At 37.0% G+C, this 13,426-nt stretch overlaps 1 protein-coding gene across 6 annotated transcripts in view; it reads left to right on the top strand.

Annotated features, from left to right (window-relative positions):
• Positions 1-13,426, top strand: part of LOC124137224 (WD repeat-containing protein on Y chromosome-like) — a 93,208-nt gene that overhangs the window by 29,430 nt on the left and 50,352 nt on the right. Inside the window, exon 1 of one of the 6 annotated variants that reach the window (XM_048392411.1) lies at positions 7,424-8,127. The exons of the other annotated variants lie outside the window; for them this stretch is intronic. Within the exon in view, the coding sequence (XP_048248368.1) occupies positions 8,084-8,127 (44 nt within the window). The 5' untranslated portion in view covers positions 7,424-8,083. Of the gene's footprint in view, positions 1-7,423; positions 8,128-13,426 lie in introns of those variants that run through there. 6 annotated transcript variants of the gene reach the window in all.

Below are 13,426 nucleotides of genomic sequence, written 5' to 3'. Positions count from 1 at the left end.
AAATCAACAAAAATATATCTAAAAGTAATCAAGCTTACACCTAAGTTTTTATGTCCATCTTTTCGTGCGATCGCGTGTAATATAAGACATATCGGCTTTCGTCGCCTTGAATTCTCGGCTCGGACACGATGTTTAATGCAAAAATATATGCATGAAAAATCTTTGTCACAGCTCGTAACCTAGCACGATACATTCAAGAAGTTCCATATTTTTAATATATATCGTGATTTCCTGCTTAAAACGTTCAGAATAACACGATTTAACAAAAACCTTTTGCCAGCTTCTGAAATTTATCAAACATGAGCTTGGTATCACAGCTGTAATTTGATTGACTGCCTTAGGTCACGTGCTCAAAATTGACCAATCACAAAACTTGTAGCAGATTTCGACGAGAAAGCGTCATTGGAAACCAATTTTAATCCAATGATTTCGCTTGTTATAACTACGAAAAAAACCAGCCGATGTTACGAGCGTGCAGATAAAGGAATAAGCTTTCCAGCGATGTGTCATTTGCCATTCTTCGACGAACGTGTTATTCATACGAAGCCTCGAAAACGGGGGTGTTTCTTCTTGTTACTGAGCGGACAGCCGCTGTTATCGGGAAATGGGTATAATTCTTTTTAAAATGATTTTCCAATTACGTAAACAATGAAAATAAAACAGAAATAGGTAAGTGGATTTTATGAAATCTTATATTTGCCGAAAATCGTCAAGTTTTCGCTTCCTTGGTCCTTAATCTGGATGTTAACAATGTGTTAGCTTACATTTTTTATTTACAACGAACTTAATTCAGTCGTAAATGCATTATTTTATATAATGTGAAAAACATAACTTTCATATTTATAAACCATAGGATCAGACCTTTAAAATGGTGTATAACATGTAGAGCGCTCTAGTGGCAAATATATTTTACAAGCAGGTATTTTCTTTGATAAATGTTGGCTTCATCTATCACACAAGAGTCTCTGGGAACTCGGTGTCCCAGCAGTAAACACTTCTGGTTGACTGGTGTTGAAAGAGTTAACGAAGGTCGAGTCGCAGGTGGTAGACGACCTACACAACAGTATACATGCTCTGCCTAGTACCTATCACGATCTACGCTGCACTTTTCACAGTTTCCAAAAAGATTAGAATAGAAGTTATATGATTCTTAGTGTAAAAAAAGATTTATCGAGTATTAGGCCCAATATACTTGATTTTGTGAATCAAAGATATTTATGTTACAGTTAAAATTATGAAGAATATAAAAAGTTAAAATCTTACCTTGTTTATGTTTACTTAATTTTTCATCCTGATAGCGAGATTCTGAGATTAGTTAATATGACTCCCAAAAATTGATGAAAGACTCCTAATCTGAAAAGTTGGGGGTCATAATGACTGTGTATGTTTAATTTTATTAATTGAACACTGCTTGTGAAACATGTAATTTTGATGAGAAAATATTTAGGGGGAATGAGGTCGTGTGAATGGTGAACTCAAAGGTTATCTTGGTAGAATGACACAGCCAGCGACTATTTTGTAATGTTCAACATCTTTATTTCCTCATAAAATAGCCACTAAATGAGGCAAATGAAAACCAAGATTTAATCTCAGAGTGCAGGAAATGACGTTTTAGGGGTGAGGAGTTCTAAAAAATTTCAGAGCCCCCTGGGTAACTCAGTCGTGGCCTCAAACATTTAGTTTTGGGTCAGTTAGTTTAAAGAAGGGCCAGTAACTTTTGAAAGGAGCAAGCCCTGCTGGCGACATGCGAATTAGTTATTATATCTACCCCTGACTTCAGGCCTTACATAGCTGAAATATAGCTGAAGATGATGGGGTCACCACCCAACTCACTCACAGAGAACATGCACCAAGCAAAGGAACATCAGTTTCCAATTCACAACTGTGGTGGCCATGCTTGCCCCTGGTGTTTTGTTGCTAAGGCCAACTTCAGTATATGCTTGTGTTTATTTGTTCAGCACCCAACACTTGATGAGCTCTCCTCCATGTTATTTATTACTCCATATTTATTTTGACATTCATGCAAGCTCCAGAGCTGCCCACACACAACCAGATGGCGTGACCCAGTAGGTGACCACCCTGCTTGTTTGAGGTCAGAGTGTCCGGCTTGACCTATATGAGGTCAAGGTGACTGGGTCGAATGTAATGACTTGACATTTGTACAGCACTTATGGTGTGCTCATATGTCATTGTCATTCCTTACTTTATGTGTATTCAAGGGTCTATTCAGTCACTTGACCACAATACAGTGATGGACTGGGACTCCTACAGTACTTGCTTGACTTGTATATCTGTAAGGGTATTAGACTTTTGGTTACTACAGAGTTGAGATTATGTATGTGTTCTTACCTCATACATATTGCACCTGACTCTATTATAAGGCCTTCATACTAGTTTGTGTGTTTCTCATCTCCATCCTCAGCTACAGAGGGAGAGGTCAGTTGGAAAAAATAAATAAAATAAAATGAAAATGCCATTGGTTGGGAATACTATCTGAGGTCATGCAAACCTGTTTCACAATTTGATCTTCTGTTCTTTATTTGTTTATCAGTTCCCTGGACATTTGTTTATGATCTCCTTGGACATTTGTTTGTGATCTCCTTGGACATTTGTTTGTGATCTCCTTGGACATTTGTTTGTGATTTCCCTGGACATTTGTTTGTGATCTCCTTGGACATTTGTTTGTGATCTCCTTGGACATTTGTTTGTGATCTCCTTGGACATTTGTTTGTGATTTCTCTGGACATTTGTTTGTGATTTCTCTGGACATTTTTTTATGATCTGCTGGAAATTTGTTTATGATCTCCTTGGACATTTGTTTGTGATCTCCGTGGACATTTGTTTGTGATCTCCTTGGACATTTGTTTATGATCTCCTTGGACATTTGTTTGTGATCTCCTTGGACATTTGTTTATGATCTCCTTTGACATTTGTTTATGATCTGCCTGGACATTTGTTTATGATCTGCTGGACATTTGTTTGTGACCTCCTTGGACATTTGTTTGTGATCTCCTTGGACATTTTTTTGTGATTTCTCTGGACATTTGTTTGTGATTTCTCTGGACATTTGTTTATGATCTGCTGGACATTTGTTTATGATCTCCTTGGACATTTGTTTATGATCACTTTGGACATTTGTTTGTGATCTCCTTGGACATTTGTTTGTGATCTCCTTGGACATTTGTTTATGATTTCCTTGGACATTTGTTTGTGATCTCCTGGACATTTGTTTATGATCTGCTGGACATTTGTTTATGATCTGCCTGGACATTTGTTTATGATCTGCTGGACATTTGTTTATGATCTCCTTGGACATTTGTTTATGATCTCCTTGGACATTTGTTTATGATCTCCTTGGACATTTGTTTATGATCTCCTTGGACACTTGTTTGTGATCTCCTTGGACATTTGTTTGTGATCGCCTTGGACATTTGTTTGTGATTTCTCTGGACATTTGTTTATGATCTCCTTGGACATTTGTTTCTGATCTCCTGGACATTTGTTTCTGATCTCCTGGACATTTGTTTATGATCTCCTTGGACATTTGTTTGTGATCTCCTTGGACATTTGTTTGTGATCTCCATGGACATTTGTTTGTGATTTCTCTGGACATTTGTTTGTGAATTCTCTGGACATTTGTTTATGATCTGCTGGAAATTTGTTTATGATCTCCTTGGACATTTGTCAATGATCTGCTGGACATCTGTTTATGAGCTGCTGGACATCTGTTTATGATCTCCCTGGACCTTGTTTATGATCTCCCAGGACATTTGTTTATGATCTCCTGAACATTGCTTATGATCTGCTAGACTAATTATTGTGACATCCTTGAAAAGTTGTTTATGAACCCACCAGGTATTTGTTTATGATCCCTCGACATGAATAAAATAAATTGATTTGTCCTGGATACTAACATACCCAGAGACAGTAAGACTGTTGTGCCTCGATGCATTTTAATACAACAGTTTTAATGGAAACTACGATCTTTAGCCCATTTGGCTGACTTGGGTACATAAACGACACAAACCTTTAATATGAAGTATGCAGGGAATCAGGCCGTGTTTCAAAGTCCCCAATCTCAACTCGGCCACGTTTCAAAGAAAAACAAATTGAAAAACTATCCAGTCTGTCAATAGGGTTCTCGTAAAAAATCTATATTAAGTGAAATCAATATTCAACAAAAGAAGTTGGTTACCTGCCTACTCAGATATTAATACACCTGCGTTCATAAAAACATTGATCAGTGCAGGAATCCCATTGAAGTGATAGGACCTGATTTTGACAACTGATATAGATTCCTATTGATCTGTGATTGATTGACAGGAAGCATGTATGCACTTAACAAGGGTTTACTTCTACAGTAGATCTCAGCTATGTTATGGGGTAGTGCCACGACCAGGCTGGGAGAACCCTGTCTTCTTGGAGGGTGGATATGATCATATGTCAATCACTGATAGGAATTAATTACACATATGCTGTTTATTCAAATATTATTGAAAATGACAAAAATATTTTGAAATGTTAAGGTTAGATTAGAATTGATTTAATTCAAAGTACCGTATTCGACGTAATAAGCGCCCACGGCGATATTTGCTTATATATTGGCTAGTGAACAAACCCAATTAGCACCCCTTCCCATTGATTAATGTACACAAGACTTATTTATTCGCGTATAATACGCTCTCATGTGTTATATGCACCCTTAATTATGGGCAAATAAATTCTGGAAAAATATATCTGTCATATATAAACATTTCAGGCTGTCAGCATAAACCACGAAATTTATCTTTTAACTCTGTTTTTTTCACCAAAATGATATTCTAATAAGAGCCCCCTATTTCTAATTTTGAGGGCCCCCTGGGCGCTTATTACGTCGAATACGGTATTTACTGTATTTACATCAAAAGGTCAGTGGGAAATAGGGGTTAAGAGTTTTTGGTAATTAAAAAATATGTGAACAGCAGAGAACAATCGTGTCACACATTCGTGAAATTTTGCATCCTCAACAAATTGTGGTAATCATGTCTCGGGGATTCTTTGTATTCATTACCTTCTCATTTTCAACAGAAACAAGATTAAATATACCTAAAAATATACCTACATACATTTGTATGGAAATTGGTTCTGAAGCCAAACTGAACGTTTAGAAACATCTTTATTTTATGAGCATATCGCATACACTCACAAGGCATAATTGATTATGTACATATGTGTTATATTTTCATTTCATGCACCTGTTACATTACATATAAGGACCAAACTTGGTATTACATTGAAAGTACATGGAATGCGTGAGTGAGTGAGTTTGGTTTAAAGGTGCTAGGAGCAGTGTTTCAGTTATATCACGGCATGTCAGCTTGAAGAGGGAGGACAGCACAAAGTTATGCAGGTCTTAGTCATTTACTACTTCAGTGAAACCTGTAAGAGTAAATAAAAGCAACAAAACACATTTCCATAGTTACCGTATTCGACGTAATAAGCGCCCAGGGCGCTCTCAAAATTATAAATAGGGGGGCTCTTATTGGAATATTATTTAAGTGAAAAAAAAACAGTTGAAAGATAAATTTCGTGGTTTATGCTGACAGCCTAAAATGTTTATATACGACAGATATATTTTTCCAGAATTTAATTGCCCATAATTAAGGGTGCATATGACACATGAGTGCGTATTATATACGGATAAATAAGTCTTGTGTACATTGATCAATCGGAAGGGGTGCTAATTGGGATTGGTCACTGGCCAATATATTAGCAAATAATCGCCGTGGGCGCTTATTAGAGCGGGGCGCTTATTACGTCGAATACGGTATAAGAAATCTCTGCCATAAGTAGAGACCACTACAAATTTGACTACATCATAAGTATGTCAAGGAATCTCTACCAAATATTGATGGTAACACGTGTTCGCGAAAAGTTGAGCGTATCCTACTCCTTTGGTGGCACCTGTCACAAACACATGCAAAGGCAACTCAGTTTTTCATCTGAAAAAACATTTTTTCCTTCTTTCCTTTTTTACTGGATAATCTGAAAAAGAATTAGACATATCATATTTTATCTATTTGTAGAAATATTGTCATATATCATGTAACAGATATCAGTTTTATCCATCACATTAACTGATATAAACATGAACTGATACAATACAAACCATTTGGTGTATATAACAATCAAATTCAAAGTATAAATATTCTCATTCAGAACACATGGTACTGATCACTAAGAAATTCTAATAAAACACCTATTGATTATTATTATGATACAATCAAGTACATTTTCATATTGTATTTCACATTTGTCCTCTTCATCATGTTCACAATGACAACAATCAACATGATGGTATTGATCTTGAAGTAATTCTAGAAAACACCTTTTGATTATGATTAAGATACAACGATATTAATTTTCATATCATATTCCACCTTTTTCCACTTCATCGCAGTCATAATGACAACAGTTAAGTTCTTGTCATACAGCTGGAGTTAATTGCTTGGCGCTGCATCGATTTGTGCATACGTGCAGCTTGCATGGTCTACTTAAAGGCCAATATCCAAGAACTGGTTAATGCACACTATGTGCAATAAATGTAACGTGAATATAGAATTTTTTAAATTTCACACAAAAGGAAATCTTAATCTCTGTTTAGTTACATGCAAATAATGAGCAATGTTTCCAATGTGAAAGGCCTACAATCGTTTTCTTACGAGGTTTAGATCGAAGCATTAGCACATTATCGTAATGATCCTAATGTCTTGAGTTATTGCTGTCTTAATGGTTATTATGGGTTTTAGTTTCCGTTCTAACACAGCCAATTTCAATAAATGCTGCTTTATCTACCACTAATGTGTTTGCAACATTCTCAAGGAGCTTTTGCAACAAATACCCTGACCTCCGCGAAACTTGTTTTTCGATTCATGTCAACACATGTTATCACTATTACTGTCCAAGCAATTTATTAAAACCTGCTTTATAATTTGTTCCAATAATATTTATATGCCTCGAGGCTAATGGGGACTGATAACAGCAATGAAATACCATATCAGGCAATTTATTATTCCATAATGATAATGATATGTCTGGCTGTTTTATCTGATGTACTCTGTGCTGGGAGCGGGATGCTAAGGTGAGATGATTGATTGGCCAGCATTGATCTTTACCAAGGTGATAAGCGCTTGTGACTGATTCTGTCTGCAACCCTTTGTTTTCATGATGAGAAATTCCATTAAATCTAAGCTAATCAGGCTTAATGTTTTCTTCCTGTCAGTGACCCTTATCTTTGATTGGTCCAAGTTGGTGAGACTTTGTACAGAGAAATGTCCCATTGAGACTCTAATAGTTATCTTGTTGGGGAACGGATTGTTACAATGCCTTATGGAAAATGTTGTTTTTATTGATTGAGAAATTCCATAGCACCGTTTCTAAGGGAGTATGTAGATTTTTATTGGAGCTCTGATTCCAGACTAAAAGAGACGTCAGGTTTGTTTGGACAAAGAGCATTGGCCGTGGGTTAAGTCGGTGTGACATTTCATTGGGGGATGCCGTATCATGGAGACTGTTTTCCTGTTGATGTGGATGTTTAAACAATAGGGATAACACAGCAATCTGTGGACTATATCGGGTTCTGTGTACCCGCTGGGATATATGGGTCTGACAAACCATGACAACAATCTGTTGAGGAGGAATTCGTATTGGGACTGTTTTGGAAACTGCAAAAATATTTCCATTTTGAGGAGAAATGTGTTTTTGACTGTCATTTTGTTTCCAAGGAAGAGTTTGATGGCACTGTTTAACCTGGATTTAATATACCAATAGTATTACCATTGGAATAAACTGAAACTTGTCTGCGTAGATGGAGTAGTATATGAAAACATTGTGATTTGTTTCACATACTTAATCTGAGTTTTTAGATTTCTGACTCTTGAGATGGAAATTCAACGGTGCTAATTATGAAAAAACTGTATCACGGATACTGACATTGACATGGTATCAGTCTGGACGGATAGTGTATGACTTGACAGAATCAGTTATACACTGTACAGGTCCCTCTAGAGGCAGCACTCTTCATGGAGGTGTTGTACTTCGCATAATGGCAAGCACCAAGAAGAAAGCAGCACATTTCAGCACTTCAGGGTATGTTGGCTTTCCTTGCAGTCAAAGATGAGTAGGCTCTGCAGGGTTGAGGAGGTTCACTGTGTTTGTGTTTCTGTGTTTAAATCTAACTCGTGTATATGGGAGTTCATTAATAACACACTTTAGAAATCTATCCCTATAAGTGGCAGTGCAGCAAAGAATAAGATACGAAAAGTCATATTGTCAAAGAAACAACATAGTATATCAATAACAAAAGTAAAAACACAACATTTTCGACATGTCACACACTGCTTATGTCATGCAAAAGTGAATGGAAGTAACACCACAAATTTCTGTCACAGCAAATAACACAGTCACCCATCCAGCTTCTCTCCACCACCAGCTTTGCTTAACTCCACCTGATTTGTGACCTGTGCACTGTGCACAGGTCCACATGCCTTCAGTTAGATTATATCATTTGGATTATCAAAATATCTATCTTAGATACTCCGCATGCAGACCTGCGGACATATTAAGTTGTCATTCTTGGACCAATATTGCATTTCATTAATTAAGAAGATTGGTATCAACTCCACAATTTTACACAGGTCTTCATTTAAAGTCATACAAAATTCACGGGTTTACCTTGCTCAATGTGTTTTGAGTTCTGGGACTGTTGTGGGGGTGGGTTCTAGGGATGATGAGGGGGTCCCAGGGTGATCACTGCTCCAGCCCCAAACAGTACAAAGTGTGTGTGCTGACCCTATACTTGTGATGGATGTGGATATCCTGGTCAGAAGAAATACATTATAATTGAGTGACACGGACGGGACGAACATTGATTGTGTCTCTTATGAGAACACATATGTCAGATAAGTCTTATTTCCATGCTTCAATTGTATTTGTTTCAATCGTTCCAACATCCATATATCTTGCATCCATAGAGACTTGATGTGGATAATATTTTATCCATTTTTAGCTGACCATACTGAAATATGAAATTTATCGTGGCCATTTCTCAGCCATTTTATTCAAAAAGTTAAATTGGTGTGTGTTTAGTTAGTAGTGAGACTCAACACATACATCTGACTTTGTTTTTTAAGCTGTTGACTACATATCCAGGTGAGCTACAGTGGCGTGGTACTATTTTAATGCATGAAAGATGCAATATTTTGCATCATCCTGAAATATATTAATCATTGCTTGATTAATTTTCACATCTTTAGAAGTGTGTATACATCTTGTGCATGTATCTATCAAAATCATGCATATTTTTATGTTGTTGGCAAAGTTTACATAACTGACAAGTCAAATTGAAATTATGATATTCAGAAATTAGCAACTGATTCCTGAAGTTGAAAAAGCAAAACTAATGTGACCAGCTTCCTGGACCCCCCCCCCCCCCCCCCCCCCCCTGGATTTTTTATAGAAAACAGTTTTATTTGAATCAAGTTGGGGACAAGTGATACTTGTACAAATATTTGCCCCCCCTGTCAAAAAAGGGTACTACGGCCTTGCTCTGGCATTTATTTTCAAAGTGTAATAAAATTGGGTGTAAACATTTTCTCTGAAATTGCCAGACTGGTGAACTTTGGCATGCATCTTTCTTCTTTGATTTTAGTTACTTGATATTTTAAGCAGTTGACTAGTGAGTGAGTGAGTGAGTATGGTTTTATGCCGCTTTTAGCAATATTCCAGGAATGGAAATACACCAGAAGTGGGCTTCACACATTGTACCCATGTGGGGAATTGAACCCAGCCCTTCGGCATGACGAGCAAACACTTTAACCACTAGGCTACCCCACCGCCCCAAACTGTTGAATAAATATACAGAGGAGCTAAAGTGCTGTGTCACTATTTGTTTTAGCTTTGTCTACTTTGTCTAAACAATTTGTTTGTTTTTTTAGAATAATCTATGACCACAATGTACAATTTATGTAACACTAAAAACACACCTTTGTTCCGCCACATTCTTGTTCATAAACCTGTTACCCCAAGCAGCACTATGTTTCCTACTGAGATTACAATGCATGTTGCATTCACATTCTCATGCTGACTTGTTCCTGGCTCCAGTGGCATTATGTTTATTATGTGTAAATATCAATTCAAATCTATTTTTAGCCAATAGCCATGTTTGGAGTGCCCTTTTGTTAAATGCCTGATTTATCACAAGGTAATAAATACCATATTTATTGATTTCTACAATAACAAATACTCACCATGCCCAGAAACCGATAAAAAAATAGAAAAGAAAATAATCTGATCTCACACCTTTAACTCAAAACGTTTTTCCCGACCACACTTCTGTCAACTTATTATATATAAATTGCCTTGCTCCCAAATACCCTGAAGGTGCATATGCCCTAATCCATGGCGTGATCCCGCCAAGGCAGGGGGGCCTTTGTATAAATGACAGCAGTAGACTATGTAATCCATATGTTGAACCATGCTGACATAAATACATCACCTTCATGAGGGAATTGACGCAACAGGTGTATGACAAAGCTCTACCTTAGTGACAGGAACATTTCATTAACTTCGGCTGCTAATGTAATACATCTTGATTCTCAGGGATAAATCTTCAGTGTAAATATTATTGATCAGGTCAGAGAGTTGACAAATGTTATAATGATTGAACACTTGAGGTTAAATCTGTGAAAGTGCGAGTTTTGAGGATCATATATTCAGTGTCAGTAATGTGTGTCTTACCAAAAGGAAAACTAAAATCTTTAGTGATTTGCATAAAAGTATATTTTCATAGTTCCTCAATATCTAAGAGAGAATGAGTTGGGTTTTTAATACCACTTTGAACAGTATTCAAGTTATTTCACGGTGTGTCAGCTTAATGTGGGAGGAAATCCCAAAGAGATGCAGGTCTCAGAAGTTTACCTCTTTGTGAAACCCTCGAGCATGGGTATGGTGCTGACAAACCTAGAAACATAATTGAGGTGAACCAGGATTCTAACTCCAATCTTAGGTTTCTGGCGTGCCCAAGGGATGCAACTCTGCACAGCAAGTGCACTGCCTTGATGACTGGGCCACCCATGCCCCCATTATGTAGGAAGGCTTCCTGACACCACTGTATTGATCTCTTGTCACGGACAATGTTAAGTGTATATTATTACCCATATGGGCTCAAATATGCAGTGTAATAACTTTTTGATATTTGCACAGTGTGCAATTAGTGATTCTCGAAGCTGATTGGTCAGTGGAACAAAGATTAATTTTCATTGGACAACGGAACTATTTTTTTCTCATCCCATTCATTCACAAATCCACGCCTTTCCCTTCAGATGTTTTACGTGCTACAATCTCACTGATTCGAGATTTTTAAGACAAGACACATAGTTTCATATTAACAACATGATTTCACATTATCATTTTTTTTCATTTATTTCACATGATTTTCATTTTACAGTAAAAACCAAAACTACTTCCCCGTTTGTAAACAAACATGGCTGGCCCATTTGAGACCTGTCAAAGTAAATGACCTCGTTAAAGCGGACGGATATCTGACTGACATGAAAAGTTATTCGTATAATTCAACCTCTGAACACATTTAATGTCTTTGTTGTCAAAACTGCATATGGCCAGATTGAAGTTCCAAGATTCAGATTGTGATGTTGCCAGAAACTGTTTCTAGGGCACCAAGATCATCACCACCAAGTCCTGGTTTGCATCTGTGTTAGAGAGCTTGCTGTTTCATGAATTTTTTGACCACCCGGATCCAAAAACCGGACTTTGTATAGACAGGTTTGCCTTTGTGAACGATGATGACATCGATAACTGCCAATGAAAATGAAAACACAATGAAAAAGTCTAAACTTGACAAGTTGACATGAATTTAGTTCACAAATGTATAAAGGTAAGAAAAGCACGAAAAATATGACTACTCACACTTTCAACGATAGCATGAGAATAAAAACAAATTCATTTTGCCAGACATTTAGACTTTCCGAAAGACATCATAAAGATACACTATTTCGTACAATTTTGTAACGTTTTGTGAAGAAATAAGGACGTGACACTTGTTTATACAATGTATACGTTTTTCGTAACCGCGACGTCTGCAAAATAGATTCTACGGCGCTGAGCAGTATGCAGGCTGACTGACGTCCGCTGACCACAGGAAAGGTGCAACTAAACATTATTATTTACAAATTTATCATTTCGACATGCACATCAGACAGTTCAGAATTCGAGTGTTACCTTAGCGACATGATTACCAGCATCTGGTTGCGAAATCGATGCACATTGCTGAACTCGGAGGTTTTGAAATCAAAACAAAAATAATTAAAAATACAAGGAAAAGAAAACTTACCCCAGCGAGCTGATCCTGTGTCCGATATTGAACTAAATGAACTCCGTGAATGCGGACAGCTTAGCACCAAGTCTCCAGATACCGTGTTTGTCTATCAACAGGTATTCGACCATTATGAATCACATCAAAATATCAACAAACTCCCGTCATCTGACTGTGTCCACTCTGCGTTTGACAAATCCTCCTGAAATCCCACATGCACATGTTTCCCATCAGTGACACTTGTCTCAAATCATACACGATGTTAATTAAACTTGTTGTCCGGATTAAACTGTAACCGGTTCTCTTGTCATTCCCGGTTTCGGCTGTCTCATATCTTGGTCATGTCGGGTCATTCATTCCGACACTGAGACAGCAATCATACTTTTCAAAGTTTACCTTCTTTTCGTAACTTTTCTCTAACAAACAAGACTTCTGTACATTCCATCTATGTTGTTGTTATAGGTTTTGGCATTTTTGTCAAATGACACATAAAAAATTTGACAGGTTTTCCGTGTTTCCTCTTCTCAATGTGAAATGCATGTATCTGCCGATGCACGACGGGGGCTGTCTGTCAGTGACGAGATCTTGTCAAAACAAGCTTTGATTAAAAAACCTGATGAACCTTTTTGGAAACCTGTCTTCTTTATCAATGCTAGATAGTGTACGCTGTGTAAATCGGACAGAAATATAACTGCAATAATTTAATCTTTTAATTACAATTTTTAACAGAACTATATTTTTCACGCGTAACAACATGTTAATTGAGAAATGCGGTTGGAATGAGTGGACAGTATTTATTCACACGCGGATTGACACAAAACAGCTGATTCTTGATCGGCGACAGTTGATTGTTTTTTCTTGAAACATGTCTTTAATATGAATATGGGTAATAAATAGAATAACCCACGAGGTACGAGTGATTACGGAAAATATGTCACTCGTGAAATTAATGTTTTAAGTTCCTCGCTAAAGCTCGGAACTTAAAACATTAATTTCACTTGTGACATATTTTCCGTAATCACTCGTACCTCGTGGGTTATTCTATAATTAATGTAT

Source organism: Haliotis rufescens, unplaced genomic scaffold, assembly GCF_023055435.1.
Source record: "Haliotis rufescens isolate VD_foot unplaced genomic scaffold, xgHalRufe1.0.p SCAF_11, whole genome shotgun sequence".
Classification (NCBI taxonomy): Eukaryota; Metazoa; Mollusca; class Gastropoda; order Lepetellida; family Haliotidae; genus Haliotis; species Haliotis rufescens.
Note: the sequence above shows the minus strand (reverse complement) of the source record. Positions and strands in the feature narration are given on the sequence as shown.